This window comes from Limanda limanda, chromosome 12 (assembly GCF_963576545.1).
Source record: "Limanda limanda chromosome 12, fLimLim1.1, whole genome shotgun sequence".
In the NCBI taxonomy this organism is placed as follows: domain Eukaryota; kingdom Metazoa; phylum Chordata; class Actinopteri; order Pleuronectiformes; family Pleuronectidae; genus Limanda; species Limanda limanda.
The window spans coordinates 10062307-10081125 of NC_083647.1; the positions used below are offsets into that span (position 1 = coordinate 10062307).

General features: G+C 43.3%; 1 protein-coding gene across 1 annotated transcript in view; it reads left to right on the forward strand.

The window, feature by feature from the left end:
* Nucleotides 1-18819, forward strand: part of tiam2a (TIAM Rac1 associated GEF 2a) — a 53594-nt gene that overhangs the window by 32496 nt on the left and 2279 nt on the right. Inside the window, exons 15-25 of the mRNA XM_061082386.1 lie at nt 5445-5672; nt 8015-8083; nt 9037-9162; nt 9569-9677; nt 12779-12958; nt 13729-13847; nt 14243-14351; nt 14688-14746; nt 14855-14957; nt 15228-15321; nt 18131-18285. Of these exons, the coding sequence (XP_060938369.1) occupies nt 5445-5672; nt 8015-8083; nt 9037-9162; nt 9569-9677; nt 12779-12958; nt 13729-13847; nt 14243-14351; nt 14688-14746; nt 14855-14957; nt 15228-15321; nt 18131-18285 (1351 nt within the window). The remainder of the gene's footprint in view (nt 1-5444; nt 5673-8014; nt 8084-9036; nt 9163-9568; nt 9678-12778; nt 12959-13728; nt 13848-14242; nt 14352-14687; nt 14747-14854; nt 14958-15227; nt 15322-18130; nt 18286-18819) is intronic.

Below are 18819 nucleotides of genomic sequence, written 5' to 3' on the forward strand. Positions count from 1 at the left end.
TTATTACCTGGAGACAGTTGGAACATTTTAACATGTCACCCAACCCTTGCATACGAATTGACACTGTAACCGGTCTTAATACAGGAATCCAGATGATAATGTACCTGGGACCAAGTCTTCCCATGCAAATCCTTACACCTTCAATCAGCTGACTATCCTCCCAAAGAATAACTGTTGAAAATGAATGATAAAAAAGCAAGTTTGGAAACAAGTTCTGTTTTCGTGTCCAGTGCAGCCTTCTGTTTATTTATTCCATGTGTAAGCACTGATACATGTCACGTTTTATTCTTGTGCGACGCCACAGTTAACATTCCTGCCGTGTTACCCCCACTGGCTCAGAGCCTCCCATTTTTGAGTCAGCCATTCCTCTGTGTGTGGAGGTAACAAGCCAGAACAGTCTACATTGTACTGCCGCTATTGAGAGACTGGACACTGATACAGCCCCCGGCCTCTCCATTCAGCTCTCTGGAAACCACAACAGAGAGGTCACACAGAGCCGAAAAGGAGAGGAAGAACCAGCAGAAGAGGAAGTAGGAGTGGAGATATCTGGTGGAAAATGGGCAAAGGGAAGAGAGATGGCTGGCAGGATGTGGAGGTAGAGACATGGGCCGAGCAGGACTGATGCAAAGAGACAGATACGAGGGGAATTCTCCCCCCTGTATTTGCACAAACCAAGTGGCTAGACCGTCTACGACTGATTGATATGCAAAACAAGCCGGCAGCAAGCACTTTTTCTCTGCCTACGCTCACAGAAGGGCAGGACGGAGGATCAATGGCTCAATCCCCATCAAAGTCCACTCTTCCCCAGATGCAGAGGTGTACTCCAGACTAGGGCTTCTGACCCCGGGTCTAAGAGGGACAGCGGGGCAGCTGCGAACTAGAAAGAGAGCGCAGGGAAGGAGGAGGGTGAGGAAAGTTGAAGGAGAGGTGTTGTGGACGGAGCGAGATCTCAAACAGAGTCGAGCCAACTCCTCAGTTCCGCCTCAGACATTTTCTCCAGTTTGGTCAAGTGTGTTGAAACAAGCACCGTCTCTGGAGCCACGATGCCGGCGTCCAGGGGGGGCAGGCTGCGTAGGAAGGGCTGCTCGCTGGCCCGGAGGACCAAGCGTCAGGCAACAGCAGCGTGGAGGCTGCTCTACAGGATGCTCTTCATGGTGAGCAGAGGACCAAGAAAGCAAGTAAATATCTAGGGGGATTGACACTGTGAAATTTGATTCAGTTTTTGAAAAAGCCTCATCAAGAGGGACGACAGGAAGGCATCTTTACCAAACTGGGTGAAAGTGTGAATGTGGTTTATTTCAGAGGAATGAGATGGAGGTTTACCTCAGTTTATGTCATGGGAATTTCTTTGGTCAGGTTGGAATGAAAATGTGAAAATGGTTTTAAGATTTTTAGTTGGCTCTTGTAATGTGGAACGGAACCTTTCACTTTGACATGTAGCTAAAGAACAACATGTTTGCTTCTATCAAAAATGACGGAAAATGAAAGAATGCCACTGCAGACAAATTGACTCAACAGAATCTGGTCCCTTTTTTTTTACCCTGCAAGGGTGGACAAAGACTTATTTTCTGAATAGACTTGAGGGCACGAGCAGGGAGAGGAGGTAGAAGTGTGATGCGGAGCTGACAGCTGTCAGGGAGAAAACCTGAATATGAACCCGCAGCAGCACCGTCGAATCCACTCGTCTTACCGACGCTTGCAGGCTTTTCTTCAACCTCTGCTGACTCCTGTCCTCGACTCTTAATTGCCTATTTGGGCTGGCTGCTGGGCTGTGTTGGTGGGATTGTCGTGAGGCTATTGCAATTCCTGAGTCATGACTGTCTGTAGTCCCCCGCCTCCCCCTCCTCTTTGGTTCTGCCTCCTCTCATCGTGCTCCAAAGCAGGTTTCTGCAGTTTGCCGTTGATGAAAATCTTATTTACTCGCAAAGCATATCTGTTCAGTTCCCCTCCTCAACTCTGTGACTCCTCCATCACCTTTTTTGTATGTGTTCGATGTGAACCTGAGCCCATATCCTTCCAGTGTATGTTCGGATGAGAATTAGATTAATCAGTGGTCTGTGTGTGTGTGTGTAGGAGTGTGTGTGGGTGGTACCCTGGCTAGGCCTTCTCTTTCTGGGGGGCGCCTATAGCTAAATTTAACAGCAGATATGACTGGTATCTATCTCCACTGGGCTGCTCTCTCCTGTCTGGAGCTGCCAGTGGCCAATTTGATAAATATGTCTCTCTGATATCCCTCAACCTCTGTGTTTCCTGCAGGCAGCCCCCTCGTCTGTCTGCCTGTCTGTCTGCCTGTCTGCCTGTCTGCCTGTCTGCCTGTCTGCCTGGTGTAATATAAAGATTTCCCAGAGCATGTATTTGTGAATGAAGGCTGACTGTCGTTGTGTGTGGCACCATCATCAGTGTGTCAAGCAGATCTTTAGTGGGATAGTGAAAGTTAGTCACTATAAGTAAAAATGTATAGAACTTGATTTAAAATAACAAGCCAGAATGGCCTTATTGAGCCCTATTTGCTAGTGTTAACTTGTAAGCACACTAAACTAAGAAATGTACAACATGGTGAACTTGCCTGCTTATCATAAGCACGTTAATATTGTCAGTATCAGCAATGTTAACTCGCGGATGTTAGGATTTAGCATAAATAACCGCAGCTTCACAGAGCTGCCGGTGTCAATTCTTAATTTCGTTTAGACCCATAGACTGTTTATTAAGATGGACGATGCATCTCCACTCCCTCCCTCTGTCCAGAAATGAAGCCAAAATATCCTGGATACATCTTGTACATTTGGATCTATAATCTGCATTATCAGACTCGGTCATGACATTTTTGAATAATTAATAAAAACCAAAATTACTGCTAAATTAGTACTTGAACATACATCAGCTTGATAATAACTACCTAAAATGACAGACTATCTTTGACAAACATTTATTTGTGTGCTTTGACTTTTTTTGTTTGGTCCATGTCCCATCAATTACAGAGTTTATTGTTATATACTGCAGCCAGCCACCAGGTGGTGATTGAGACGCTTTGGCTCCACTTTTTGGAGCAGTCATATTTATACACAGTCACTGTTTTGATGATGAATGGAGCATAATGTTTTTTGTGATGACAGCCTGGTCTGTGTGGTCACAGATACGTCATGCTCTGCGTTCTGAATGTGTGTCCCTTCCACCAGTGCAAATTAAGACATTTGTCCCCCCTCTTAATCACCAGCCCAGAGATCCAGACAGGAGTGCTGCTGTGGGTGGTGGATTGCTTGAAAGAGGCTTAGCCCTGACGTGCACAGAAGACACAGGAGATACAACCCCCCCCCCCTTCTCTGTCTGTTCCTCTATTTTCTGTCTTTCAGTCCGTCACTCTCTCACACACTCTATATACTGTTGCAATGCGGGCCGGTCTCTGGAGTGGCCGTGCTATAATGAGCTAGCTGATTAGTCGCAGGCTTATTAATGGAAGCCCAGATTGTCTGTGGGCTCCCTGGGAGTGGATTGGATGAGAGAGGTTGTGGGTGGGTGGTATAGCTCACACCAGTATTGGAGCTGAGTGACTCAGACAAGCTTTCGAACAGATCTCAGCAAGTGCGTGTGTGCGTGCGTGTGTGTGTGTGCATCGACACCTGCAGTGTGAGAATGAAGGGTTTATCGATCCATGTTTGTTACTGTGCACAGTCGTGCTTGCTCATGCAGTATTTTCAGTAGCAGAATGCCCCCCCACACACAACATACACACACGTACATTCTTGTATTTCTATCGAGTGAGGACACTCATTTAGATAATGCATTCCCTACACCCTTACCCTATCCATAACCCCCCTTACCATAACTCTAACATAAACTAAACCTAACCATAAAAAAACCCATTGAAAGTGGGTCTGAAAGATAGTACCAGCCCAAATGCCTTCTCTTTTCCAAAATGTGCTCACGCCACATGGTTTCGGCTCAAAATGGTACATAAACACACTGTCATTCTTGTATTTCTATCTTAGTGAGGACACTGCCCCGAACTCCTTACTCTTAACTAATCCATTATAGCTACATGCCTAAACCAAATCTAAAACTAATTCTAACCCTAACCCTACAAGCAAGTCCTTACTCTAACTTGAAAAAGCGAGAAAAGGGCTATGCTCAAAATGGTCCTCACAAAGATACAAGTACAAGTTAACACACCCGCCTACACAACGCACACACACACACACACTCACACATACACATACACACAGAACTATGGAGAGTGCTGAGCAGCTGTTTTGCCTCCTGGCGCATATTGGCTGTCCCACTGCTCTGTGTTGCTGTGCAGCGGATTTAAAACCTGCTATTACTGGCAACCATCAGCCTCTGCTGATTGTAAGGACCGGCCGCACATTATAGCACTACATCATGTTATTTTCTTGAATCAAGCAGGACCGGCCATTATGAGGCTTTTTTTAGCGCAGACATCATAATTGACGGAGTTTGTTCCCTATAGTTTAGCAAAGCTAGGGGCAGTTAATGAAGTGATGTGCTTGAGGGTTGTGTCAGGTAAAGAAATGGGGTTGTATTTTGATTAAGTGTACATATACAGTACATTCGCTATAATACAGTCAGCAGCGTAGCAGCTTTCTTCACTGCCTTTTTATATGTATATCCCAGAAAGTACAACAGAGAGGCTGATCATGTTGAATTTTTTGCCACAGTTGCTCAGACTACAGTTCCCTACCCGCCACAGGCAACATCTCTCAGTACGGTGCCCACAGCTGATAGTTATTTCTGTACCCCAGGCAATTTAGCCCAATATAAAATAATGCCTTATCTATCTCCACTGAACACCTCTGTAAATGGTGCGACGCTGGGTTTCGTCGTGGGGTTCCACCTTTCAAAGAAGTACAAAGCAGGGCTGGAGGAAGTTTCCCTTTTGCTGAACGAGCAGCTATATTTAGAAAGTGAGATGCTCTTTACCCCCCCTCCCTCACTTCCTAGAAATACATACTGTTCCTAACATGACCACCTGGGACCTCTCGGCATGTCATATTTTCTTGAACCGATGTGACACAAAGCCGCATTACTGTCCATTATAGATTTAGAGGAAGAATGTGAGTTGCTATAATACTATCTGCTGGGATATCCAGTCAGTCTTTCAGATGCACTTTAAGGTCTTTGATGAAAATCCAATTAGCTTGGAGTGCACAACCAAATCTCCATATTGTCATTAGCATGCCCATGAGAGGGGCTGGCCATGTACAGTGTAGGAAAGTATAGGTCATTATTTCTTTCAACTGTGGAGCAGGAATCATTAGTGGTGAATGGTTGAAAGAGGAATATTAATGCATCTTGGAGAATATGTTTTTAGGCACATGCATGCAAGTTCCTAGAACAAGCATGATCCTCATTTTATCCATCTGGCAATTATAATCCCTGAGCTTCCTAACCTAAATACACCTCCCCTCTCTCTCTGTCGCCCCCTACAGAGCGTGGACACTGTGTGCACTCTCTACCAGTCCTTTCAGGAAGGCTCAGGTGCTGGAGGACTGATGGAGGACGCCAAGGAGCCTCGGGTTAGGCAGGGAGGCGAGCTGGGGTCGGGTCCCGCGGGGGAGGCCACCCTGCTCAGACCTTGCCCCAAGCACATGAGCGCCACTGAGAGGTTACGAAAGGTCATCCAGGAGCTGGTGGACACAGAGAAGTCCTACGTGAAGGTGAGACCACACATCTCTGACTGCTGTATTATTAGAATATATGTTCCAATTATTGTAACGGCACACATGGAAATAAAGGTAAAAAATCTGCCTACTAGCAGCTCAATAATAAACATGTTACAGCTCTTTTGCTTTTAATCGGATCAAAAATTTAAGTGTTAGAACAACAACTTTCACAGGTTTTATTATGTGCCTGACTATTTCTTGGCCGAGAGCTGTTGAGACCAGAATAGCTCTCAGTAGAGCACATACCTCCGCCAAGGCCCAACAGTCCCCTTAAGCTAAAACATAACCGAGGCGACATCACATTTCTAAGCTACACATTAGGGGCAGTTACAGGTTTACTGTGCTATTTGTTACCATACAGCTGCTGGAAAAGCCAACACCATTGAGCATTTAAATCTGCTAGGTCCAGACTTTTATCTTGGTCCGAACAATGTTGGATCTGCCCCCTGATCTGGATCGCCACCAAAATGTAGATTCTTCCCTGATCCATACCACATCCTTCCAGCAAGTGTCATGGTAATCCGTGTGGTAGTTATAGTGTAAAGCGGCTAAATATCAAACACAGATGAAGACATAGTCTTGTTGTTGGAGGTAAACATTGATATATTATTGCTCCCGGCACATAACATAGACATGGTCTGGCATATGACCCCCCCATAAAACTGCCAATTAAAATGTTTACAATTGATTAAAGGAATTAAATATAACACACGCCATGCTCATAGATTGTTCACTGGAAAGAGCCAGGATATTGCCTTGTTTCTTTCTTTACTCTAAATTAATCTAAATTAATATTCTCCTTGCAAAGTGAATATTGTCTCAATACTCCTTTTAGATATTGTGCTTAGTAATATGTGTCATCAGTAAGAGCAGACCTGAAATAGATGCTGTTTACTGTGTCACATCTAGGGTTGCAAAGTGGTGGAAAGTTTCCGGTAAATTTCCGGAAACTTTCCATGGGAAGTTTAGCTCGGGAATTTTGAAAAAAAAAAAAAATACGCAAATCAAACGCTGAGCAATAAAAACATCATTCAAAACTCTACTTTTAAAGATGTATGGAATGCAGCACACACTGCACGTTGATTTTCAACCCTCCACTGTGCATTCTTCCATCACATGCACAGATAACTCCCAGCATCCTTCACTCTACAGCAGGGCTATTGAGGCCTGCTGTAGTGTGCAGGACTAGTCAGGTAAGTTTCGATGATATTACTGGGGAAAATATATTAGCGTGCTGATTGAGGATTGTTCATCTGTTCATCTAGCCTATTTCCATACGTTTATCCATCAATTGTAAAATATGTTTACAGAAGATTCCAATTGTTTGGCCAACTATTTATATCTCTGGCATTGCATTAGCGTTTTTTTACAAACTTTTTTCTCATCTTATTCTACAGAACAATGCCACGTGCACTATCTCATGTGTGGAGGCATTTCACCTCATCCAATGTAGAAGGAAAGGCTGTGTATATTTGCAAATACTGTGCAAAGACCTATGTTAAGAATGACACAACGATGCAGAAGCGTATAGTCAAGTGCCCAAAGTTTCCTCAGGGCTCAAATCAGCCTATGACAAAACAAAATGTTGATATTTATGTCTGTATATGAAAAGGTAAATACAGTTAGTATAAATTACCCACAACATTTCCAGTTTATTCATGTTTATTCACGTTAATTCCCATATATTCCCGTTTATTCCCGTTAATTCCCGTTAATTCCCGTATATTCCCGTTAATTCCCATGGAAAGTTTCCCACTTTGAATATTCCCGGAATTTTGCAACCCTAGTCACATTGACCCTTATTTATCTTCCTCCCGCCCGATCATTGCGCTGCCCTTTTCCTTTTTCCCTTCACAACCTTCTCCTCGCTGACGCACATAAAGCAGCCACATTCATATAATTTTCTCCCCCTTTCGTCTCTATCTCCTAATTTTTCATCAACTCCCTTCCCTCCCCGTGCAGCCCCCTACTTCTTCAACCTGCCTTTGATTTGTAATTGAGGGAGGTGATCGTCTTCCCTGAGCGCCTGCTCACCTGAATCTGTGCACCGCTAGTGCCTAGAGGTGGCGAGAAGAAGGGGATGAGGCAGAGGAGGAGAAGGAAGCTCATAAATCAACCTAATGAGAATATCCCCAGCGATACCAAGACATGCTACAGCCCCATTAAAGGGCTGGGGGGGGGGGGGGTGAATTGTGGGATGGAGAAAGAAAGAGGTTATAAAGTGAGAATAAGCAGTGATCTGATGAGGAAAAGGATGTTAAATGACACGTGGGCCATAGAATGGGTTTGACTAATTTTCACCAACCTACTAATTTAACAATGTTCCTTTGCTGCAGGACCTGGCCAGTTTGTTTGAGATCTACTTGAAACCGCTGCACAACGAGAGCTTCCTCACACTGGACGAGGTAAGTGACGTGTGTGTGTGTGTGGAAAGAATGGAGCGTGTAGCACCCAGAGGCGTGTCCTGGGAGCGTTGAGATGATATAGGACGTTGAATTCATTGAGCGTTTATTACCCAGAGGTGATAGCGATGAACCCTCATAGGCCAGAGCTCCCTCATTACCACTGCGATGGACTGGAGGAAAAAAATTAGCATCCCCCTCCGCTGACCTTCTAGCATCCTTTGAGGGACACGCCAATAAAGGCCAATCTTACCAGGAAACCTACCCTTTAAGCATTCAGGTCGGTTTATTTCTTTCCACTGATTTCAGTGCAAATGTGGGATTTATTTCCCCCCCCATTAAAATAAAACGTGTTTTTGCGTTGCTGTGACAACACATAAAGAAGCTGCGGTGTGCTAATGACCACCGAGTTCCAGTCCATGTGCCGGACGTGACCTCCAACACAGGATGTCTCTCTCTATCTCAATATCTCTCTCTCTCTATCTCGCTCACGCTCTCGCTCTCTCCCAAGATGCACTACTAGTCGATAGGCCACTGAGCACTGGGGCAAATTAAAAGGCCATTATGGGACAGTGGGATGTGTCCAGGCACAAAGCTGACAAGGGCGTGTTAGACCCTGAACACCTTTTAATGAAGGGAAGTGTCGACCCTGGGTTTGTGTGATAGAGATGTCGTGTTAGCCTGTACATCTTTATATACGTGTGCGTATATATGTGTTGTGTTTCTAGCAGAGTTATAGTTTGTCCCTGAGTGCCTCTATCAGAGATGGATCCATCAGATCTAAGGTGTTATAACACTCCAGGGTGCCTGGGCGACTGATTGTTATGAATTACAAGCTATTTGGGCTCTGTTTTTTGCCGTGGCTTCATGTTCCCTCTCCTTTCTGCCCCCTTTCTCTTATATTTTCCTCCCTACAATTCCATCTACCCCTGTACCTCGGTCCCCCTCCTCCTCAGATGGACAGTCTGTTCGGCAGCCTGCCCGAGATGTTGGACTTCCAGAGGGTCTTCCTGCAGACGCTGGAGGAGCGGATCGCCTCCTCGCCCGACTTCAATACCCTGGAGACCCCCTCACAGTTTAAGGTGAGACACATACACACAGAGTGACACATCAGATGCAGTGTACTTTTGGCGGATATAGGGGATGTTAGATGCTTTTCCAAACGTACAAGTGATGTTTGAGATGTTGTTTATAAATAATGGAAATGACATGTGACAGCAGCAGCGTTGGCTGATTTATAGCTTCGATATGACAAGGTGTGGGGTCTATTGATCCAGATGGTGGTTAAAGCTCATGTTCTCAAGAGGTTAGACCAGAGGGACAGAGGGGGCGTTTGAATCCTCCCCCAGGAGAGAGAGGACAGAGGCTGGGTCACGAGTTCACATGTTCTCGCTCTTATTGTTTTTTTTCTACCCACTCTGCTTCTGTGTGGCAACACTCACCCCCTGTCCTTTTCTTGATTTCCCCTCACACCCTCTGCCTTCACAGAAGCTGCTGTTTTCTCTCGGGGGTTCGTTCCTCTACTACGCCGACCACTTCAAGCTCTACAGTGGCTTCTGTGCCAACCACATCAAGGTCCAGAAGGTCCTGGAGAGAGGTACGACCAGAGAAATGCTAACAGAGAAATCACACATCCTGAATAGAAAAGTCTGTAATGCCAGAGATGGCGGCTTTATGACACGTATTCTTCCCCTTCCCCTAATAAGCCTATTGTCTGCTTCATAACAGCTGAACAGGGAACCTATCAAACTTATAGTCATGGCAAATGGACTGTATTAATATAGCACTTTCCTGGTCTTATTGACCAATTAAAGTCTCATTCACGCATTCACACACACACATGTATACAGCGCTTCTATAGGCAGGGCATTTTCTATCACATCATTGGTAGACTGTTGGCACAGCCGTCAGGGGCCATCTGGGGTTCAGTATCTTGCCCAAGGACTGGAGGAGCTGGGCATCGAACCACCAACCGAAAAGCTGTTGAAACCTTATTGTGAGGCAAAAACGCTAAATGTTTTTATCAAATTTCACTGATGATTGTTTACATACTTATTTCCTTGTGACAACTGAAGCCATTTTCAGACATGAACTCCAGAGAATGTTTGCACTACTTGGTCCGGACTTTCTACGTCGTATCAGAGACACCTCTCATCACGCGTTTAAGGGTTTGCTCTCTCTTTTGAGAAATGATATACAAAGCAATGTCCCAGAGTGAGAGAGTGGATAAAAGCGACGTGAGCGATACTTCTCCAATTTACCGCAAGCCCGGTCCCATGGTCATCATGCTCCAACACACACAAATGATCAGTCTGACAAAAGCAGAGTTCCCTCGGCTTTCTTTTTCTCATCCACGCTTCTAAACATTCACGACCATTACCTGTTTCACAAGCAGACAAAGTTTAAACAAACACGTGCGTTTATTTCGCGCAGACTTTGAATAACCTTGTCGGCTGGCGGCAGATTTGCAGCCGTAACAACATGAGTGGCCATAATAACTCCTCGTGTCTTCCACAGTGTGTGACAGAGCAGAAGTTTTAAAGTTGATTTATGCCGGCTATGATGTGGGCCTTTGTGCCACTTTTTTGGGAACGCTGCCCGGTGCGGAGGGAACTGTAAGGGGATTGGCTTCTTTGATGACATTAAGTGGGAAGGGGAGGAGAAAATTGCCCCCCACCCCGTGTGCTGCTTAAATCTGCCCCATTACCAGAATTGCATGGGATATTCCTCGAAGTAAGCTGCAGAATGGGTTTTTAATAGGATTAGATGAGAGAAAAATGTCTGATGGGTCAGAATTATCTAGATGAGAATAAGATGCGGTAAATAAGGATATCAAAGCAGCACTGTGTGTAAATGGGTTTTCTTCACAGTTGAATATTTTTTTTAAAGAATCAAATCAAGTTATAATTACTGATAAAATGTTGTGTTTCATAGGAAAACAGCTCTGTTATGTTTAGATGAGCTGTTATCTGCGATCAGAAAGAAAACAAAAGCCTATCATCAATTTTTTGAATTAATAATTTTTTATGAATGTATTATTATTATTAGTATTTCATTTACCTTCTCCAAGGCTTTCATCAGCATTTGTTTGTCTGTTAAACTTAGTGGAAGGGTGTGGCGACCCATACAATTTTGGTGCAGATCCAAATCAGATTGATTTCCCAGAGAATCATTCATAGATCATGATGAAAATGTCAGACTGGTTTAAGAGACTAATTCTTATCCTTGGTGTAGCTTGATTGGTTTCAAGGGGAATGTTGGGCCTTGGCAGAGGTATGCGCTCTACTTAGGTACATTCTATTATTATAGTGAATAACATCAAATAATGATAATCATAAATTCAATAAACAAATTATCATCTTTTGATTTTGGACTGTTGGTCATTTGAAGATGTCTTGAAGAGATCAAGGGTGTTTATTTATATTTTTCTATCATTAATTCACTTTTTCATTAATCTCCCAGAGAAAATTCATAGATCTTGATATTTATAAGTGTGTAATTTGGTGCAGATCCAAATAAAAACCAGGCTCTATTGAATTTAAATGGTTCCATAAGGGAATTATTTGGCCATTCTAATTTTGTACTTGGATCATATGGTGAAGAATGACTGGCTGTCCTTTCTGAATCACTCATATGTCTTCACTAATGATTATTCTTAAGTACTTGAGTCTGTGCTCAGCGTCAACTTGAGCCAAAATGGCAACATTTATATATGAGTGAAGGGACAAGATGCCAGCCGCCGGTTCACAGGGTTTATACACCCTGTTCTTTGACCACTAATATTAGATCAACATGTTGCATGATAATTGGAGAGCACAGTGTAACAAAGTGGTGGTTGCACAGTGGACACACACACACACACACATGGAGAGGGTCGCTCAGCATGACACAGAACTCCTGGCGCAGTCTGGTCACAACCAGCTGATCCAAGGACACTGAGAAAAAAAAAACATGTGGGTGTTTGTCAAACCCTTGGAGTAATTATAACCTGTGTCTGCCTGTCTCTGCCATCCTCATCACTCCCCTCCCTTTCCCATCATGCCAGGGGCACTGGGTTGCCTCAGCTCCTCTGTTTATTTGTCGACTCGTTAATTGCCTGCCAATTACTCAGGGAGGCGTCGATGCGGCTGCCTGTCTGTGGCTGGGAGTGGTACAATTAATACTTTAATGGCCCCCCTTAGTTTGCCTTGTGGAAGAACGCTGCTCTGGGAAAATGTCACCACCTTTACAGACGGCTTGTTCGGTTTTTATACCTGCATATTTAACATGGTGCTGTTGGCTTCAGTGGAAACACAACCTATCCAACGTGATCATTTTTTAACAGGTTGTAAACAAAAGAGGTTTTAAGTAACTCATCATCATTTTGCTTTTACTGTGTGAAAACACTTCCATTCATTAAAAATCCTCCGAGGTGATGCGCTGACTGTAATGGATTCATTAGCAGATGTTTACGCTTATAAATAGTGCAGCCGTCATGGTAGGTTGAGAAGAAGCCTACACTACCCTCTGCTGGAGACATGTTATTGCACCATGATTCTGCACCAGCCTGCACTGGACTAATTATATGCAATGCAGAGTCAGCAGTTTTTGACATCGCACATCTCTAGCCATGTTGCCTTGAGACCTCAAACATGACAAAACAAAGATCCCTGCCTGCTTAAGGATCCGTATTTAAACAGTGTGTGTGTTTTGTTTCAGCTAAGACAGATCAGGCCTTCAAGGAATTCCTGGATGCGAGGAACCCCACCAAGCAGCACTCCTCCACCCTGGAGTCCTACCTGATTAAACCGGTGCAGAGGGTGCTCAAGTACCCCCTGCTGCTCCGGGAGCTGGTCTCTCTCACCGACGCTGACAGCGAGGAGCACTATCACCTCAACGGTACGGAGAGAAACGCATGTATAATTACAGATATGGACATTTGTTGAGTAATACATCCACTAGGGGCAGCGCAGAGGCAAAAGTTTTGGTCGAAATGGTGACGGTCGAGGAGGTTGTGATAACGTCCCTCATTCTTAGCAACTCTTAAAGTCATTACTCAAAAAGTTCACCCATTGTTGAAATTTGTTCCTCGTGTGCTATGATAGTCCTGCTTACGATCGTCTTGCTTGAGCTATTGGCAACACTGCCCCCCCCATGATTTCCTGTGGTACTGCTCTATTTCGTCCGTTTCCGTAAACTTTCCGAAGACGTTCACAGATAGGGACTGAAGGAATGCAGAGTACGGACAGAAGGCTCCAACTGTTTCCGTGTACACATGCATCTCCAAAAATGTTAACATTGAAACAAGAAGTTCAATGTTTTTCATCAGTTATTTGAGAAAATGTTATATATCCGAATATATATCGTAATTAAAAAAAAAAAAGTCTTCCGATATTTCACGTATATGGCTTTTTAATTGAATGACAAAAAAAGGAACGTTTCCATGATGCACCTGTGCTATCTAAAGTTGATCATAAATGAACCTCAAGATGCGCTCAAAATATTTACATATGCTCTCACTTATGCCATCATGCATGAGTGAGAGATCTTGGCACGTAAGATTTGGCACATGCCATCACATAGTGCTCATACAATAAGCAAATAAAACCCGCCACTGTCATACAAAGCCGTCTCATGTACGATCCCCACTTGTGTTCTTGTGGCTGCAGAGGCGCTGAAGGCCATGGAGAAGGTGGCCAGCCACATCAACGAGATGCAGAAGATCTACGAGGATTACGGCTCCGTGTTTGATCAGCTCGTTGCCGAACACACCGGCCAGGAGAAGGAGGTAGATTTTTTTGAATCGGGTTTATAAGCTCCAACAGTTGATTTAAAGTTGGATGTTTTGTACATTTTGATAAATACCGAACACTTACCACAATAAATTTCGACTGCTTCTACCCAGCAGAACACATCAGAGTGGAGCTGTTTGGCTCCTCATGTTGTTTACGCCGTCTTCTGTGCATTGCCTCTAGGGACGGAATACATTTACAAATTGATGGAATATTTAGTTTGTAGGCGCTGCAGTATAAATATTCAAACTGAATGCTAAATAATGTTGTCCAGGACGCTGTAGTTTTCCAATGCATTTAAACAGGCTCTTAGATAAACCAGATATGTGGGACATGTTATTCTTCTGTCTCCGCCCCCCCTTCCTCTGAACCCCTCCCGTCTCGTTCTCAGGTCACCGAGATCTCGATGGGCGAGTTTCTCATGCATTCCTCGGTGGTGTGGCTCAACCCGCATCCGTCGCTGGGTCGCATGAGAAAAGATCCCGAAATGACCGTGTTTGGTGAGTCTCACACACACACACACATGCACACACACACACACACACACACACACACACACACACACACACATTTCCCAGTCCCCAGTCCCCAGTTTGCAGGTAAAATGTTTAAACAGCACAAACCGAGAGAACTGGGTTTGTAGCGAAGCCTCACAGAATTGCCGGCAGTAATGCTTAAACAGATCTCAGTAAATTTCAATACCCATAGCTGTAGAGCGGATATATACTTTAAAGCTTCAAGACAGCGTCTAAAATGCTTCTGTGGGTTGGTGTCGGCTCTTCCCCAAGAGGCGTTCGCAGTCAGAACTAAGACGCCTCTGTTTTCCCTCTCACCAGTGTTCAAGAAAGCGGTGATATTGGTCTACAGGGAAAACAACAAGCTGAAAAAGAAGATGGTACGTATTGTGTCTGCTGCGCTCACTTCCTGTCATCATACCATTAAATCTTTGTTATGAAACTCATCATTACTCTTTCCCCCCCCTCATGTGTCATGCGATGACCAGACCAACTCTCGTTCAGCACTTTCTCACGGAGATTCAGAACCTTTTAAGTTCCGCTGGCTCATCCCGCTCTCGGCGCTGCAAGTCAGATTGGGAAATACTGCAGGTAAGAGGGCTGGCGCACCATTAGCTCCACTAAATCACTCACAAAGCACAGCCACTAAATCGTTTTGTTCTTTCTCCCCCTCATATTTCCACACACACACACACACACACCCTTCAACTCATTGTCTTGGCCCACACACACACACACACACACCTTTTCTCCTCTGGCATTTTCATTCAGCGCCCTCCCTCCTTATCTCCTCCTGAAACCATAAACCATGTATGGACAGTGTGATTAAAAGTCTCCCTCTTTATTTCCTCGCTCCTGCAGGAACAGGCACAGAGAGCAGCTGCATCTGGGAGCTGGTTCACTCCAAGTCCGAAGTGAAGGGCCGACCAGAGACCATGTTCCAGCTGTGCAGCAGGTCAGAGATTCCACTTTAGGTGCAATCAGTTATGATTAACTCTGGTAGACATTCCATGGTCTTTCTACCCGGGACACACACAATAATAGTTGTATTTTAAAGGATAATGAAGGTTTTTTGCAACTGCTCTTCTCTTTGTACTTTTGGCCATTATTGTGTCATTGTCATAATAACAGTGTACTCAAAGTAATTGCTAAAATAGGGATATTATTAGAATGAAGTCTCACAGGACAAAAAAAAGAAAGTGGGCATTCTCATAAGGTTATCTATTATTATTATGAACAATAATAACCCTCTCTCTCGGCAGTGGATAATATTATTTACCATTATTATCAGACTTTTTCCAACAAGCATCCAGATGATCAGACGGATTCGGTTGTTATTTTACTCTTCAGAGATCTTAATATTCATGAGTCATTCAAGTTATTACTTCTGATAAACTGGAATAATGTTTTCACTTTTTCATACCTACTTTACTTAAAGTCAAGCAGTGTTAATTTTGGCAGCTATTTTTGATTTAGTCTTAGTCTTTTGACGAAAATGCATATTAGTTTTAGTCACATTTAGTCATTTTTATCCTTCTTAGTTTTAGTCTAGTTTTAGTCGATGAAAACAAATTACATTTTAGTCTAGTTTTAGTCATTTTTATCCTTCTTAGTTTTAGTCTAGTTTTAGTCACATTTAATAGCCACATTAAACTCCTTATCTTCCCTTCTCAGGTCCAGAGACCCCCTGTGTTGTGTCTACAACTGCGTACTAGTCTAGCTTGCAGTACTTAGGTTGTCCGTTAGATGTCCCTCCTATAGGTCTATAGCAGGGGCCGGCAACCTTTACTATCAAAAGAGCCATTTTGCCCCCTCTTCCACCAAATAAAATTTGTCTGGAGCCGCAAAACATATTTGATAACAAAGCTGATAAAATTTTATATAAAATTATACTATACTAATCTGTAGATTATTGCATTTATGAAATTATAGAACAACAATAAAGAAAACTGTTGACATTTTATTTATTTTACCTGTTACAACAAAGGGAAACACCAAATGCTTATGAAGAGGAGAAGAAAATACACAGGCAAGTGTAGGCCTACTTTGAAATAAATTAAACACAGAACTATGTAGGGTTATTTGAGTCATCCCCATATTTGTGGGAAATGTATGAAATAAGAAGTACCCTATTTTGAAATAAATAAAAACATATAGCTGCAGCCTATATATTTTAGTTGGCGTTGGCGAAATGTGAAAACAAAAAGTGAAAGCAGATCAGACCGGAGGAGGAAACTGAAGCTCTGTAGAAACCAACTGCAGCCTCTGCTCTGATCCAGAAGCTGCGGCGCTGATCTCAGAGCAGCTGAGACCAGAGAAACTCTGTGTTTTCACTGTTTCCATAGTTGAGAAGCAGCCGGTGAGTCAGTGACCGGCCTGCTTCACATGAACGAGCTCTGATCTCACTGTGTCTCTCTGAGCGAGTGCGCTGCGGCAGGGGGCGGAGCCTCGGGACCGGTGCACACACACACGCACACACACAGACACACACACTCGCCGCTCCGGGTACTTCATGACGGCCTGATACGATTATGTTTTTAAAAATTGTTGTGACTTAGTCAACCGCCAACATTTTCGTCTCGTCTCGTTAACGAAAATTAAAATAGATTTCGTCATAATTTTTATTTTCAAAGATTCATTTCGTTACGTCTTCGTCTCGTCTTAGTCATGGGAAAAGGGGCTTTAACGAATATTTTTCGTTATCGTTATCGTCAACGAAATTAACACTGAAGTCAAGTGACTTATTCCTTAAGGTAAATCCAAAATAAGGTAAACCGGTATTAAAATGAGAAGGTTTGGCAGTAGTCATTTATCTTCGCATAAAAAATGGCAACAGCTAGCCTGTCTCCAGGGGCAGATCTAGGTCCAGGGCCAGGGGGCACTGGCCCCAGCTGAAATCTCCCCCCTTCCTGTCAGTTAGTTTTCTAAGCTTTTTGAGCAAGGAACAATTTTAAAAATATATCAAATCCTGTTGGGCTTTGTATCAAAGCTGTAGCACTAACAGTGTACAAGGAATTCATTTTAGATCTATAATTGTAACATGTGGCCCCTATTATAGCCCCTGATTTAGGGAAATCCTAGATCCGCCTGGCTCTGTCCAGAACAAAAAACACCTTCTTGCTCCTCTTGCTACTAACCCTAACCTCCCTTAACACATTATCTCTTAGTTTTGTCCAGAATAAACACATAAAATGTATTAGATTTGCTGGCGGAAACTTTTTTTCCCTTTGAATGGAGCAGGTTTCCTAGCTCAAAGCTAAGCTAACATATAAGTGGTATCCATCGCAGTCATATAGCTTCTTTCTATATAAGTGTATCTCTGAAAAGTTTAATCCATTCTGTTAAACATGAATTTAAAATACTCACAAGAAAATGGGATATTAACTGAAAACTTATGTTTAAATTTGTCCCTTATTGATGAAGCATTTTGTAATTTATCGTACAATAATCTTTGGTTTTCATGTTATTGTTTCTAAAGAAGACGCTGGGTGATTGGCTATTCTATGAATGTAGTGTTTCCGAACTAAAACAGTGTTGGAGCATTTACTAGTACAAAGTGTCTGCATGTGAACAGGGACCAAATTAGTAATTATCATTACCCAGTGACAATTATCATTCACTGCTAATGAATTAACCCACCCATGACATTGGGGGACACAATGGGACTCTGACCAATTTACCTAATTTATATTTAGCTCCTGAAATCAAGTTTAAAAATACCTTGTGCTCATGTTACTATGGTTCCTCGTCTGTGTCCTCCTCAGCGTGCCGGAGAACAAGGTCAGCATCATCAAGGTGATCCGCTCCATCCTCAGGGAGAACGTGAGGAGGAGCATGAAGAGGGAGGGGACGCCGGAGAGGGGCTGCAAGGATCGTCTGGCCCCCCTGCGCGGCACCGTGCCCTCCTACTCCAGGATCGGTGAGTGTTCAGAAGGATTCTTATGACAATTATAATGATCAATCAAAAACGAGCACCAGACAGACCTTTCTGAAAAAGCCAAACAAAATGTATCTTTTTTTTGGAATATTTTATTTTTCAAAACATTTTCACAATGCAAGAGAACATGCAGAGCATACAGAGGACTCTACATTAAACATTACAGAAAATTACATAACAAAAACAAAAAAACTACACACATAGATGAAATAAAACTAATTAAATAAAGTAGATAATTCCCCCCACCCAAATATAAAAAAAATAAAAAAATAGTTGGTGCATAGGATGACACATCACAGAGAAATACCGCAATGACACAGTACATAATGTAATTCAGAGCTCCAAATACTTACAATCCTATGGTACCGTTGGTGGTGTATCCATGTACTCCAAATAAGGCTGCCAGATTTTCAAAAATAACTTATATTTCTTTCTGAGACTATATGTAATCTTTAAAGAGGAATACAACTGTTCATTTCCACAGAACATATGTCTATGAGAGTCGGGGAATCAGAC